This window comes from Panicum virgatum, chromosome 2K, assembly GCF_016808335.1.
Source record: "Panicum virgatum strain AP13 chromosome 2K, P.virgatum_v5, whole genome shotgun sequence".
Classification (NCBI taxonomy): Eukaryota; Viridiplantae; Streptophyta; class Magnoliopsida; order Poales; family Poaceae; genus Panicum; species Panicum virgatum.
This window is the reverse complement of record NC_053137.1, coordinates 14842093-14857543: the sequence shown is the minus strand read 5'-3', so window position 1 is coordinate 14857543 and position 15451 is coordinate 14842093. Positions and strand designations below refer to the sequence as shown.

The 15451-nt window shown below is 45.8% G+C and overlaps 1 protein-coding gene and 1 long non-coding RNA gene across 3 annotated transcripts; one reads left to right on the top strand and one right to left on the bottom strand.

Annotated features, from left to right (window-relative positions):
* Positions 1-444: 444 nt before the first annotated feature.
* LOC120695934 lies at positions 445-1539 on the bottom strand. The gene is made up of 3 exons (XR_005683953.1): positions 1274-1539; positions 700-728; positions 445-624 (listed from the first exon to the last, which is right to left on the bottom strand). It is a non-coding gene; the product is annotated as an uncharacterized LOC120695934 (long non-coding RNA).
* Positions 1540-6849: 5310 nt separating this feature from the next.
* Positions 6850-8870, top strand: LOC120668442 (E3 ubiquitin-protein ligase AIRP2-like). 2 transcript variants are annotated; one of them, XM_039948161.1, is made up of 5 exons: positions 6850-7141; positions 7610-7772; positions 7889-7955; positions 8046-8277; positions 8459-8870. In XM_039948161.1, exons 1-5 carry the CDS (start codon positions 7050-7052, stop codon positions 8667-8669), a joined length of 765 nt encoding a protein of 254 aa, XP_039804095.1. In that variant the 5' UTR covers positions 6850-7049; the 3' UTR covers positions 8670-8870. The 2 variants fall into 2 exon arrangements, with proteins under 2 accessions (XP_039804095.1, XP_039804089.1); XM_039948155.1 differs by having other exon boundaries at positions 8031-8277.
* The last annotated feature ends 6581 nt before the right edge of the window (positions 8871-15451 follow it).

Here is a 15451-nt window from a genome sequence, read left to right as displayed (position 1 = left end):
CGAGCCGAGCCAAGCTCGGCTCGGTCATTTTGTGAGCTAGGAAAGTCTGCTCGGCTCGGCTCGTTAAAGGCTCGCGAGCCGGCTCGAGCCAACTCGCGAGCCGACACACTGCTGTAGCATATTCATGCAGACATAGTCTTTGCATATGGTTTATACTTCAGTACACAGGCAAGACCGCAAGATAAAAAACAACTAATGAACTAAACATTTATCTACTCATCTACAGATAAAAACTTCAGAGGCAACACATTTCGAGGCAGCAGCCACAACCCACAAAAGCATTCTACTGGAAAAGCATTCCACAAAAGCAGGTAGCCGGGTACCATCCAGCAAGCAACAGCCAAGTCCATCTCCAAGCATTCCACAAAAGCATGCAGCCAGGCGCCCAGGCACCATCCAGCAAGCAACAACGAAGTCCAGCTGACCAGCTCCATGTCTTGATGTCTCCACTCTCCAGCCTAGAAAACATGCAATAGAGAATAGACATAAAAATTTCAGAATAGTAGAATATTAGTATTTCGTAACACTATTGTAATAACAGATGAAAATCACATCTTACTAGTTACTCTCTACAAAGCTTTTTGGAAATGAAATATTCTCGATGTCATCCTCCTCGTCTTCTTCCTGAAAATAGAAAGAGTAATTAAAGTCAAACAAAAAAAGAAACCAACTAGAACAAATAGTTAAAGAATAACATACCACATATCTACGGGTTCCATCATGTGCACCTCGAATCCAGCTAGATGCGCATATCAATGTCTCCACCGTAGAAGGGCTTAGAGAACTACGATAGTCATCTAGAGTTCTACCCCCAGTGCTAAAAGTAGACTCTGAAAACACAGAGATTACCGGAACAGTTAAGAACTTCTTTGCCATTTTCCACAAATCAGTGGTTAAGGAAATGAAATCCACACCTTTAATGATCTTTGCTAGTGCTTCTTTTTCAGACTCATACACTTTCAAGCATTCAGCTTTTATGGTCTTCCTACCAATAAACTGGTATAGAGAATTCAAATAAGTCATAACAATGTTAAACCATGTGTGCTCAACCATCCTAAATGGGTACTCATGAACTATAATCATCTTGGCAATTAATTTCTTAACTTGATCATGATTATAATCTTTTGGAGACGTGATAGTAGGGAGACTAGAACCAGATTCACCTGCCTTTGAAGGAGCAAAGCTCAAAAGTTTTTGATCTAGCTTCTCTACTATATGTTTCTTGTACATGTCACAATTCTTCATGTGCCTTGATAATGTCGACGTTGTTGACCCTTGTATGTAAGCATACATCTTCTTACAGTATTTGCACTTTGCCTTTGATAACATTTTTCCATTCTCATTCGGATCTGGCATAGTCACCTTATCAAAGACATCCCAAACTTTGGATTTGTTCCTGCTGCCCCCTTCCCCTTGCACCTTAACCTTCTTCTTCACCCCCTGCGCCTTTTCTTGCCTCCTTTTCCACTTCCACCATCAGATTCAGCAGCACCTTCCCCACCTAGCACTATCAACTCATCCTTAGACATCTCATCGTTCTTGTCAAATGAATTACTCTCTGAATCAGTCCCCTCACTTTCATTACTCTTCCCTTGCACAGCAGATTCCATACCCAAGAGCTAAACAGATTGCTACGGGCAAAATAAGAAAGCATCTCAAATTACCTTATACTGGTCAGTGCAGAAGAATGAATCAAGATATTCTTGCAGACTCTAAATGATTTTGTTTTCTTATTAAAGTACCTGTATAGCCGAAGAGTAAGATGACAACGGCAAACAGCGTAGACTCGTGTCTCCTGGGGCGGTGGGTTCGTTCAGGCGCAGCTTGGGGTCGAGCCGTCGAGGATGAAGCGGGAGTTGGGCGGCGGTCGGCGCCTCGGCGGCTTCAGGTCGAGGAAGTCCGGCGTCTGGCGGCGGCCGGCGGCGCTGCGCGGTCTGGAGCTGGGGTCGTCGCCTGCGGCCGCGCGGAGGCCCTCAGCGGCGAGGAGGAAGTCGCGGAGGCCGCCGGTGCCCGCGAGGTTGGATGCGACGCGGGCGTAGTACTTGATGCCGGCGGGGTCGCGGCCGACGCCGACGTCGGAGAGGAAGGTCGGCGTCGGGCACCTCCGCGCCTGGGGGACGGCCGGGACGGGGAACCGGGGAGCGGACAGCGGAGAGAACCGTGCAGAGCAGGCGTGCAGCGTGCTGGCGGTGGCGGCTGCTGCGGCTGTGCCTGCGCCTAGTCCGCGGATGGGGTTGAGAAGGGGGGAGTTAGGGACTTAGGGTTTAGCTATTGGGCTTTGGTGTGCTGGCTTGGACTGGTTTGACCTCAACTCGCGAGCCAGCTCGGCTCGGCTCGGCGTTTTAGCAAGCCGAGAAAAGAGGCTCGATTCGTTCTTAGCTCGCGAGCCGCTCCGAGCCGAGCCGAGCTTCGAGCCGCGAGCTTTTTTTCCTCTATGGACCACGCGTAGATCCTAGGGACTAGTGAGCTAGCGACAATGATAGTAGGCGAGCCAGGTGGAAAGATGGAAGGGAATTGAATAGGGGCGAGGCTAACATGTAGAGTAGAAATTTGTTGTTAACATGTGGGGCACGCAGAGCTAGTGGTCCGTGAGAAAATTTTAGAGAGAGATTTTCACCGTTTGCTTTATAAATATGGTCCCATCTACTTTCCATTTTTATTGAAACATTAATTAATAATTCCAGATACTTCTTCTTCAAACATCATTCACAAAACTAAGAATGTATCTGGGCTAAAAAAACTAAGGATGTGTCTAAACCTTGCTCCAAAATTTCAAAATTTTACCACTACTTATAGCAAGAATTACATTACCCTTCTTTCATTAATACATTTTTTTTTGTTTTTAATAAGAGTGAGATGCTGTTTAATATTCAAAGAAGAGCCTGCTTGGTTGAATATTAAAATGTGGGCATGCAAACTAATTTTTTTTTACCAAAATCTTGGCAAGTTTAGAATAACACTTAGTTTGGTGGGCTACATTTTGGAATCCAATCAAATGAGTGCCAAAATTTATAGGCTTGTTTACGTTTTAGCATGCCCACATTTTAGTAGCCAACCAAGCATGCCCGAAGTGTTAAAACATTTGGAAATTCACAAAGAGGTACATCTAAACATTATAGCAAATATTTGTAGTTCATTGATTTAAGTAGGTGTTGATCCTACCTAAATGGATTGAAATTCCCAATTGATTTGAATTATCGAATTAAAAAAATATTGTGGCTTTTTTAGATTTATGATAAAATAACTAAATTAATGATAAAACCACCTAAGAGTTTCATAGGTTTTTATTTATCACTTGCCTTTTTATCTGCAATAATTGTATGTATTTTTTGTAAATTCATGATTTAAAAAGAATGAAATTAATAGAATAATTTCTAAAAAGAAGCTTTAGATATTTTTGCATGCATACATTAACATCTAAAATTATGGCATTATTGGGGAAAGCGGAACCAGGTTCGTATATTAACATAGAAATGGAAAACTAAAATAATTTGATTTGATTCTTTTTTTAGATTGATTTTATATTGTTGCTTAAGAACTATTTCTAATCAATATCAAAGTTGCCTTTTTATCACACAAGTTTTTAGATATTTTTATCTACTTGTATTTGGGACGACATAGTGGATTTCTAGATGTCTCAGTTACGAAGGCCCTTTTTGGATGGGGCTCCATTCTATCTTCTTGAGGATAGATAAGCCATTTTTATTTGATGGGGCTCCTATCTTTAAAATCTATTTTGACCAATTAGCTGCTACAAATATGTTCAATATTTTGGTAAAATTAGCTCAATGTTTTCTTAAACAGGTTCAATATTTAACTTTTAAAATGTTGAAATTGAAAAGACGAGATGTTGAGATTAGAAGCACAAAATGTAGGAAATACTAAAATCAAAATGTTGAACGAGTGCTTCATCTACGGCGAGCTGGGTGTTTCTTCTCTGGCAAGCTGGGCGCGCGGCATGCGCGGCAGTGGGCGCAGGCAGTGGCGGAGGGCAGGCGCTGGCTTGAGCAAGTGGCGGCGGCACAGGCGGCACGCATGGGGAGTGAGAGAAGAGGTAGGTTGATGAGAGAGGAAGCTAGGATTTGGATATGGATCCAACAACTATGGTTGCGTGAACGAATCTCAAATACTGAAAGGTGGGAAAGAAAAAAATCTCCGAAAGATATATAGGATTCCCGTCTTTGGATCACCTACGGATTATCAAAACTAGCTAAGAAATTTGTGTGGTATTGAGACAACCCAGATTAAATTTGTGATGCAGTAGAGCATGGCACCAGGCCCAGATCACCTCCAGCCACCACACCAGCCCATGAGGAGGGCAAGTGCAGCTTTCAGCTCTTGTGGTGGGCGCTTTTTTCATTTTTATATTTAAAAAAAAACAAAATTTCAAAAATATATGTCGAATAGGAAAAATTTCAAAAATAGGTGCCCGTCGCCCCCGTAATGGGCCACAGGGTGCCTGTCGCCCGGCGACAGGACCTAAATGTAAAAAAAATTACATTTAGGTCCTGGCGCCCAAGGCGCATTAAACAGTGAACTTGTAAAATCGATATAAAATCGTAGAAAAATCAAAAAATACAAACTCAACTGTTATGGATTCTATGAAACAATATCTACAACTTTTGTTACATAAAGTTTTTCATTTGATCAATGTATCTTGCTCTATTTTAAATACCAGTTTAATGCACTTTTATTTAAATCTCAAGATCCATCCTTTGGATGCATGTCATCTTTGGCCAGAGTGTTGTATATGGTGAGCATAGGCTTTTATAAAATTGGTAGGCCCAGAAAATATTTCTAGAATAAGTTTTTAAATTAGATCTTGCAATATGTCTAGTTTAAATTGGTTATTTATCCATGCTGCTATACTGAGTATTAGAAGCCATAACTTTTACAGTACCATTATTTTATTTCCTAAGATCTATAAAAAAAGTTTGGTAAATTTTAGATAAGCACAACTGACCAAATGAATTATTTCAGATTTTTCTAGGTACAAGAACTATTTTTCTTGATTTAGATACATTGATCAAATGAAAAACTTTATGTAACAAAAGTTGTAGATCTTGTTTCATAGAATCTAGAACAGTTGAGTTTGTATTTTTTTATTTTTCTACGATTTTATATCGATTTTACAAGTTCACTATTTAATGCGCCCTGGGCGCCAGGAACTAAATGTAAATGTTTTTTTTACATTTAGGTCCTGTCGCCCACTGGATGGGCGACAAGCACCCTGTCTCTCATTAGGGGCGCGACAGACACTTATTTTTGAAAATTTCTCTATTGGACATATATTTTTGAAATTTTGTTTTTTAAAAAATATAAAAATGAAAAAAAGGCCCTTGTGGTGGTATGGACTCGTTAGCCAGTTGGGCCACAAGTGTGACGGGAGTACTGTGCTGTCACTTTCTTATTTTTTTTAAGAATTATAAATCTGAGATAAATACGCTAAACTTTTCTAATATACAAACAAGATTTGTAAAAACGAATGTAAAATATTGGTGTGTTTTTGTTCTCACCACCTCTATTCGGTTTTGTTACCGCTAATGCAAAACGAGCAGAAATGTAGAAAATGTGCGATGTTGGATGAGATTTATCCAATCTACTTTCACCCTACTTACTCCACACATGCACACCTAAAATCTATTATTTTATTTCGAAAAGAATGTACCGACGATATTAAAATTAATGAAGTAATCGCAGTTCTTTCGATTAAAAATACGAGTACCTAAGATGATCATGTTTGACCCCATATCAACTTGCCGGTCCAAGCTCGAGTTTCCCTCGGCGGCGTCGGCTGTCGACGGCGAGCTTTGGTCCTGGATCAGTGGAGCTTGGGGTATGACCCCGGTCAACAGACTATCGGCGACGCCTTCATCTCATCTGTGCGGGTGAGTGTCTATTGCGACTTTCAAAGCCCTGTGGCGATTGGGCTCCTCTTGATCCGTGGAAGACGGCGAGACGGCGACGAACTCCTTCGATGGCTTCCAGCGGCGGCCGTGGGATTCGTGGTCTGGAGGATTGCAGAAGGTCCTAGGGTCTTTTTTTTTGTATTTTTGTTGTTTGTGAGGGGCCTATCTGCAAATCACCTGTGGTATGTATCCTTCTCGAATGTACATGTATTTATTTGGGTCTGTATACGGTTTTCTTAACATGAATACAGGTATGTTTGCATCAAAAAAAACTTGCCAGTATTTCGGATTTATTGATACTCTATTCTACCTATACTATGAATTCCTACATGTCCATGGCACATGGATTTCCCTAAGTAGAAATGCCACATTGCACATTTGTATTTAGTTGGAATACAATAAATTTACTTATCCTATGTGCAAATCAATAGTCGGTCTCATCTCATCGCAACCAGAATTTGCCGGCTTAATCTTTCCAAGTGACATTACAGATTTTCGGAAAGGATAAACATGCATCTGTGTCCATATATAATGTGTTTTAAAAAAGTTGTTTCCCACTCTGTTCACTGCAACCAGTCAACAGTATTTTTCTCTCATACTAAACTAGCACTAGCCAGCAGTTATCAGCCAGCCAGCAGTACTTTTCTCTCACAATAAATCAGCACCAGCCACCAGCACGCCCAAATTACTCTCACTTAAACCCAAAAGGTACTGAACCAATCCTGGAAGTTTTTTTCTTTGAAAATAATCCTTGAAGTTGACGACCACGTCAGGCGTCGGCACCAATTACGGGGCGATGAAACGGCTTCCCGATGAACGATCACGCAGTTCCGGACCACCTAGTAGGCCGTAATCGCCGGACCTTTCGAGATTAGCGTAAAAAATTCAAGATTTCGCACGTACAAACATAGTCCAAAAGGGGTCCCCCGAAGTCCATCATCCATCGGCCTTTCCGTCTCCACAAGCTTCTCTCCTCTGCTCCGCCCCTCCACCGCCTTTGGGCCTCTCTCTCTCTCTCTCCACACGAGGAAAGCTCCGAGCTTTCTCTCTCTACCCGGGGGAGAAGCGAGGAAGCCGGCGCCGCCTGGTGGCGCTGGGGGCTGGCGGCTCCAAGGAATCGAGTTCTTGGAGGGCCGTTCCATGGCGGCGCACCGGGGGGACCTGGGGCGGCAGCTCCCGCTGAGAGGCCCCCTCAAGGCCCTCGAGGCCGACATCCACCACGCCAACGCCATGTAAGCATCTCTACTCCTCCGCCCGCCCAGGATTGTGCGCTGTTCCGGGCATTTCTTGGCCTGTTTCTCCAGCCCCTGTGATGGAAGTTTTCGGATGGGCCCTGCCCCGTGCTGAAAATGGGGAAAGTGCTTTGGAGAGGTCCCCCAGTTCGGGAAAAGCGGAAAGTTATCCTTTTCGTTAGGGAAGATTGTGGTTTGGGCTTCCAGGGTAGAGTGATTTGGTAAATTCACTGCAATTTCTCAGGGGAGGAGAGTAATTCGGGGAGTTCACTCGCGGTTGGGAATTGAAATTGTCCCGAGAATTGCGTCAAGGAGGTTGACTCTGCATTATAGTACAACCCAATTCAGTATTTCGCCAATTATTTGTATTTCTGAAGAATGCTGCTTTGGCAAAGGGTGTTTCCTTCCTTGTTCGTGTGGTGAAGTTGCTGTGGGCATTGATAGGAATGGATGGTTTGTGAATTCCAGGGCGGATGCCATTCAGAGGAACTATGGTGGAGCATGCGTGCAGATGAGGCTGTCGTTCAGCTCCCTGGCTCCATTCTTCCTGTACCTCATCCAGTGGCTGGATTGGGGATGCTGCTACGCTCTTCCCAGTTATTTAGGACTCTTTCACATTCTCATATGCAAGGTAAAAGCACAGTATGGAGTTTGGACCTCATATCTTTGTGTTTCTGTTACTCGCCTATGTATAGGAGTTCTGGGTTTGAGGTATGAACAAGAAATCTCTTTATTTTGTTTCTACAGGTTTATGCAGATGGGGATAGCTCGGTGTCAACATATGAAAGGCGGGCAAGCCTTAGGGAATTCTATGGTAATCTCTGGCTTATATGGGCATTTTGCATTGTACTCTTCATACCGATCTGCTTTGGAATTGAAGTCTCATTAGCTTCTTGCATTGCAGCAATCATCTACCCTATTCTGCAGCAGCTGGAGAGTAGTCTGATTGAGAGGGACCTGAAAGGGAAGGGTCGATACAAAGACATAGTGAGTAGGAGGCGTATGGAGGATTGGAAAAGGCTTTCTGGCAAGGATGTGGAGAGGGAGGATGAATGTGGCATTTGCATGGAGACATGCACCAAGATGGTCCTGCCTAATTGCAGTCATGCAATGTGCATAAAATGCTATAGGGACTGGTAATTACTTTTCACAGTTTTTATTATTTGTATGTAAATAGGAGCAGTCTTATACATTTTGGACAGATTCTGGATCTAATTTTAGTTCTTCATTTTAGTTATTTTTAGTCAGGAAAACAGTATTCTGTTTGTTCCATGTTTATTTTTGTTCTTACTTAATGTTATCTTGTTCTTGTTATAGGTATAAAAGATCAGAATCTTGCCCTTTCTGCCGAGGAAGCCTCAAAAGAATCCGCTCAAGAGACCTTTGGGTGCTTACAAATTACAATGACGTCATTGACCCTGCAAATTTAGAAAGAGAAAACGTGAGGCATTTCTATAGTTATATTGACAGCTTGCCTCTTATACTTCCTGATAATATTTTCTTTTTCTACTACCATTACCTAATATAATCCAGAAGCACCATACATTGAATGTGTAAATTTTCAAATCAGATGAAGCTAACATAGTTCTTTGGTAGATGAATGGCACTCCTATCTTTGACGAACATGCATTTGTATTTACTTGTAGGGTAGCTATGTAACACGAACGCAACAGTGCATAAAATTTGTAGGTGATATTCATTATTTTGTCAAGTACCATTTTTTGGACCCTATCAGTGTCGTCTCTAATATAGTCTATAACAAAATAATCTCTCTCAATTTGGATCCCTATCTCTATGTTTATATTTATTTCTAGGTATCTATGAATGAAGGCACTCCAGTTTTTGTTCATTATTAATAATGTATTGCTTTAGTTGCGTTATGCAAGTGTATGCTGAGATGAACTAGTTCATTTTTGTACCTCAGCATTGACTATAGTTAACATACATTGTTAGCCTTTAGCTTCGTGAAATATATTCAACATTTATTGGGAACTAGAATGACAGATGAAGGCCCTTGAGAAAAAAGATAGAATGGCAGATCAGGGTAAAATCTGGTTGTTTTGACAAATTGATTGGACAGAAAAAAGTATTACAGTACCTCTGTTTCTTTAGTCTTACATACCTCCTACTTGAGAAAGGTAAGGCACCAGAAGTAACAATCTTGTATGCTGTATTTATGGACTTCTGCTAGAGATGGCGCAAAATCTGTGCATCTGCGACACCATGTAGCTGTATATGGTTGGATTTGTGGGGATCTAAAATTTTTCAGGAACAGTTTCTTTCATAAACCGTTTCTGGTGCTTATTTGCTGTTCAAGTTTTCACTCTCCAAATGGCTTCGAATATTGCACTACTTTTTTGTGGGGAAGTTGCTGAGCTTCCATGTGCGTTGTACGGTGCATATGTTTGCCACAAGGTAGGTTAAAACATTGCCTTCAAACATACTTTACTTTCATAGCGGTGTTTGGTGTTAATGTATTAACATGTATCAGCGGAAAGCAGAAAAGAAAAGGGGAGTAAAATATTGTAACAGTTTTTTTTCGTCTAGTAAACAAAAAGATAACAAACGGAGTATGCTTGGCACCCTCTAAAATTATGGATACGAGGGAAAGGGAATGCAAGAGTTCTGTTGCATCACCGTGCTTGATCATCCACTGTATTAGAATTGACTATAGGAAGCTCAGAGTAACATCAGGCTGTTCACACTCATCATCCTATAATTCATCCTCTAAAGGAATATTATTGTCCTGGTCATCAAAATTCTTTCCTCTATACTCAGTTTTTCTGTACTTATCCATCCTCTAAATCTCTCTATACCATGCGGAACTCACGCGTCAGCTTTTTTTATTCTTTACCCCCGCCCCTCCCTCCTCCCACTCTCTCTCTCTCTCCCCTCGGCTCCTCCCTCCGCCGCCGCTCGCCATGGCCCGCCTCCTCCCTCTGTAGCCGCTCGCCATGGCCCGCCTTCTCCCTCCGCCGCTGCTTGCCATGGTCGCTGGAGCTTCGCAAGGCTGCCGCGCCACCCCGTGCCGGCTCTCGTCCGGCCGGCAGCGCGCGGAGGAGCACGCTGCTGCCTCCACAAGCTCGGCGGCGCGGACGGCCATGGCGGCGGCAGGCTCAGCTCCGGCGGCGGGTATAGATGGCCATGCAGCTCGAGCCCGTTGGCTCGGCACAGGGCCCTTTTTTTGGCCCGGCCCGGTGGCCAACGGGCTTGGGCTAGCACGGCTCGAGGGAGCGAGCCGTGCTTGGGCCGCACCCCAGGCCCGTGGCACGGCCCGCTCCAACGGTCGGCCCGGTAGCGGCCTGTTAACTCCCCCCCCCCCACCCCGGCTCTTTTGCCGCCGGCCCAGCCCACCACGACCGCTGGCACCGCCCCCTATAAAACCCGACCCCCCCAAACCCTAACCTAACCAGCCACCCGACCCGACCTCTCCCCTCCCGGCTGCCGCACTCGCTCTCGTCTTCATCTCGGCTCTGGCAGTCTCACTCTAGATCCGTCAGCCACCGCTCGCCTCCGACTGTCCCCAGCTCCGGTGGCCACGCCGACGCTCCTCCACCTACCTCCCTCCTCGTCTCCTCCCTCCCTACTCTCGCTTCTTCTACTCTATCCTCTCTATCTCGACGGACTATGTGAGTTCGTGTTACCGTCCAGTCCCTCCGCCGCTCGCCGTCGATTCTAGTTTCTAATCGGTTCTGTCTCGTCTCCTTTGGGTGGCCCTCGTCTGGCACCGGGCTTCGATAGCGCAGGTAACTCCTCAAAACCTAACCTTAACCCTAGATCTAGATCGATGGCTATCTCTCTCTGTCTCTCACTCACTCTCCTTTTTCCTCTGCGCAGGTTGGTGTCCGATGCCGAGTCTTCCTCCTCTGGCCTAGACATGGCTCGTCGCCGGCCCAGTGCTCCATTGAGGAATGGTGCTGGAGGTGAGGGTCAACCGTCCGGCCCATCCGCGCTCGGGGTCACAATGCCGGGGGTGGATGAGCATCCTAGCGACAACCTCCTAGCGGACGAGCTGGAAATGGAGGACGATGACGACATTCGTGAGGATGCTGCGGCGTTGTTCGATATCGATGTCGGTGACGGCAACGTTCCGAACAACGTTATTGATGTCGATGTCGAGGCCGGTGCCGGCGACGGTGGTGGAGGGGCCGCAATGGCAACAGGGTCGGCTCCACCGACACTCATGGTACCTCATCTTCGGGTAATCGCAAATCCAGTGTCTGGGCTGATTTTAAGGAGGTCAAGGAAAATGATGTGCGAGTTGCTGCTATCTGTAACATTTGTAGCAAGAGATTGTCTGCTAGATCTTGTTCTGGTACTGGTCATTTGATTAGGCACCAGGCTTCCTGTAGGAAATCGTGCTCATAGGGTCCAGTCTAGGCTTGATCTGAATCGTGATAGTTTCCGCAACTGGGTTTATGATCCTGCTGTTGCTCGTACTGAGTTGTGCCGGTTGATTGCTAGGCTGGACCTTCCATTAGGCATAGGTGAGACACAGGCCTGGAAGGATTACATTACTCGTGCTCGTAATCCTCAGTTTGTTAAGGTTTCTAGACAGACCACCACTAGAAATCTTGGTAAACTCTTTGCTGATCGACGTGATGTGCTTATGAAATTTGTGTTGCCTGCTGTTTCTTCTGTTTCTTTAATTTCAGACATTTGATCTGGCAATGCTAAGGAGGACTATGTTAGTGTGGTTGCACATTATGTCAATTCTGATTGGGAGTTACAAAAAAGGGTTGTTGGTTTTAGGCTGATTGAGGTTAAACATTTTGGTGAAAACATTACCAAAAGGATTGCTAGTGTGGTTGAGGAGTTTGGTTTAATTGATAAGATTTTTGCTGTCACTCTAGACAATGCTTCTTCTAATGCTAAGGCTATGGAGACTTTGGCACCTATGTTCTTTGGTTACTTGGGTTCTGATCCTGCACCTACACCTTCTGATCCTAATAAGCGTAGGTATTGTCTTGTGCATCAATGTTGTGCATGTCATATTATTAATCTTATTGTCAAATCTGGACTGAAAAGGTTGAAACCTGTTACAGAAGATTTTAGAACTGCAATTAACTTCTTAAATTCCTCTAATTAAAGAATTGTACTGTTTAAGGAGTATTGTAATGCTAAAGGTGTTAGACCTAGAAAGTTTGGCTTGGACATGGATGTTAGATGGAATTCCACATACCTTATGCTTAAATATTTGGTTCCATACAGGGATATCTTTTCTGTGTTCATTAACTCTCATTATGGTTCAGAATTGTTGACTAGAAATCATTGGTATGCTGCTGAAAAGGTAATGGAATTTCTGGAACTCTTCTATGATTCAACTGTTGTTCTATCTGGTGTTTATTATCCCACAAGTCCACTTGTTTTGCATCATATCTTAGAGATTGCTTCTCATTTGCATGCTGCTGAAAGAGATCATAATCTTAGAACTATTGTTACTCCAATGAAGCTTAAATTTCTTAAATATTGGGAGGACATACCACTGCTTTATTCATATGCATTCATACTTGATCCTAGAGCTAAGATGAGAGGATTCTTTAATGTGCTGGAATTACTTGCTGAAAGTATTGGAGTCACTTACAGTTCATACTATGCTGATGTTAAAACTGAATTGTATAAACTGTTTACCAAATATGAGAACAAATTTGGTGCAGCTAGATCTCACAGGGTTGCACAGCCATCATCTCAATCAGGTAAGAAAAAGCAGGCATGGGGAAGTATCTTTGGGGACCCCCTCTTGTTGAGAAGCTCCAATAGTGAAGACGGTGCCATTGGTGACGCTTCGAGAGAAACGGTGGCGGTGGCCTTGTCTTGGTGACTTGGGGTCACTTAGCCTTTGCTTGCCGGGAGCCTTGGTGGCGAACGCAAGACGGTGATCAAGCGAAGAGACTTGTCATCACACTTGTTCTTGTTGGACAAGTGGCCGTGGACGTAGGGAGGGACTTGGTGTCCTAACCGAACCACGTTAAATCGTGTGTCTTGGTGTCTTCACGGGAGTTTGCATATTCTCTCCCTTACCTCTTTACTTACGTATTACGTTTCCGCATTTACTCTACCTTGCGTGCCTTTACTTTCCTAGTTATTTTGATTATGATTGGCTATATGTTGCAAGTCTTTTAGGGGTAAGTAGAGAGTATCATATATAAACATTAGTCATAACTAGCATGTGTAGGACGTGTTAGGTTTATCTCATGCAAATAGATTGAGCCCTAGGATAGAAAGCGATTAGCGACCCTATTCACCCCCTCCCCCTCTAGGGTCGGACACCCCGGTGATCCTTACAGCCGGCCCGACGTTGTGCCGTGCCGGGCCGGGCCGGCCCATTGGCCATCTATAGTGGCGGGCTCGGCTCCGGCGGGCGCGGCTCCCCTCCATCCTCCTCCCTCGCGAGTGCCCCCCTCTTTCCCCTTCTCTCCGCCGGCCTCCCTCCCTCCCCTCGCCGCCGCCAGTCATGGCGCCCTCCATCCCCGCGCCGCTACTGGCTCTGGCGCCCTCCCTCCTCCCGGGCCGAGCGGGGCCATGGCGGCGGCTGGATCTCGCCTCGAGCTCGGCGGCGCGACGGAGGCCCGCCTCGATCTCGGCGGCCTGGAGCTCGGCGGCGCGGCGGAGGCCCACCTCGAGCTCGGCCGCCCCTCCCTCCCATTCTCTCTCTCCCCCCAACCTTGGCTCGCCGGCACTCCCCCCACGCGGCGGCGGAGCGGAGCCGCCTCCCTCCTCCCTGGCTCGCTGGCGCTCGTCCATCCTCCCTCCGTGGGCCCGTGGCGCGTCGAGGGCGTCTCCCCGGTGGCCTCCGTCCCTCCCTTCTCCCTCCTCTCCGGTGGTCGCGCTGGTCCTGGTCTCCGGCGAGCTGGGGCCAGCAGGGCCGCGCGCAAGCTTCCCGGTGGTTGGGGATGGCGCGCGCAGGGAGGTGACGTGGGGCTGCGCTCGGGGTAGGGGACGTCTGCCATTCCTTTGAATTTGGAGGATGGGGGAGCCGTCCTCCACGATGGAGGATGCTTTAGAGGACACCGCTCCAGTGAAATTTCCTCTATTCGCATCCTCTAGGAAGCTTTAGGGTGCGCCGGTGCGAGCAGCCTCATAAGGAAATGAAAGAGTGTAGATAGGATTACCTCATGCTATTACAGAGGTGCAGATTACCCCTTGAGCTCCTACTTTTAACCTTAAACTCTCTAAGGGCTCATTCCGTTTGGAGGGGATTGATGAGGATTGGAGGGGGGTTGAAAAGGATTAAATCCCTAACAAGTTAAATTGTTAAAATCCATTTCCATCCTCTCAACTCCTCATGGAGGAGATCAACCGAACAAGACCTAAACTATGGAGATTACCGTCCCAGCCTCATGGAAGGCAGCAGGTTGCACGAGCACGGTATCAAGAGCGCAGTCTGGCGGAATTCGGAAAGCGGGAGAGGACGACCACAAGGATGGAGGCCTGACTGATGAACGAACATCAGGTATGGTGAAATTTTTTTTAGACCGAAGACCCTTCGGCCCCGCTTTGTATTGAAATTACAGATAGTGTTCAGGCTGGGGTACCAGCAACAGATAGTAGGAACAAAAGACTCCACACAGAGTCTGTGGCTATGAGAAGCCAGCAAAATAAGTGAAGACCCCCTCAAAACGCCCTCTGTAGGAAGAAACTGAAAGCGGATAATAAGCTAAATGAAGGAGCCGTCAGCCGCCGTCACGCCTCCATGATGTTAGCCGGAGCACCAGCTTCTGTCGTGCCTGGGCTAGGACGACCCTGTCTTCCTTCTTGGCATAAAAGATGTAACACGGGAAAACACCTCCCATTTTTCTAGATAAGTCCATTTGATGAGTTTGAAAAACCACCCGCACAAAGAAAAGAAGAAAGGAAGCCAGCTAGCCAAGTCATCATAGCTCATCTTTTCACTTCACAAAGGAGCTCCGTGTTGTTTGCTTTGAAAACTAGGCAAACTACCTCCTTTTGACCATTTGGTTTGTGGCGATTTTACTGACGTGGCACATGTGGATCCACATGTCACTACATTTTTTTGCCACATCACCTCCCCTTCGCCGACGCTCCATGTCACCACCACTGTGGCACTACTAGCTGCCTTATTCTTCCTCCTCTCTCACTGACTGAACGCCCCACCCGTTAGCCGACCTTGGTTGCCATGGAGGATGTGGCCGGCGCGGGGTTGTTTTGCTCGTCGGCACCGTGGCGCAAGAGGTGGGGCCACGCTAGAGTCGGGCCTTATCGGGCCAGGGCAGGGGAGAGGGCGGCGAATCAGATGGGAGGGTCCTCCCCTCCCACTAGTTTAGAGGTCAAATTGAACCAAAAGATATT

Coding starts and splice junctions, on each gene's coding strand:
- LOC120668442 (XM_039948155.1), top strand. CDS start 7,050: ATGGCGGCGCACCGGGGGGACCTGGGGCGGCAGCTCCCGCTGAGAGGC. Junction 7,773..7,888: donor TTCACATTCTCATATGCAAG/GTAAAAGCACAG, acceptor TTGTTTCTACAG/GTTTATGCAGATGGGGATAG. Junction 8,278..8,458: donor ATAAAATGCTATAGGGACTG/GTAATTACTTTT, acceptor TTCTTGTTATAG/GTATAAAAGATCAGAATCTT.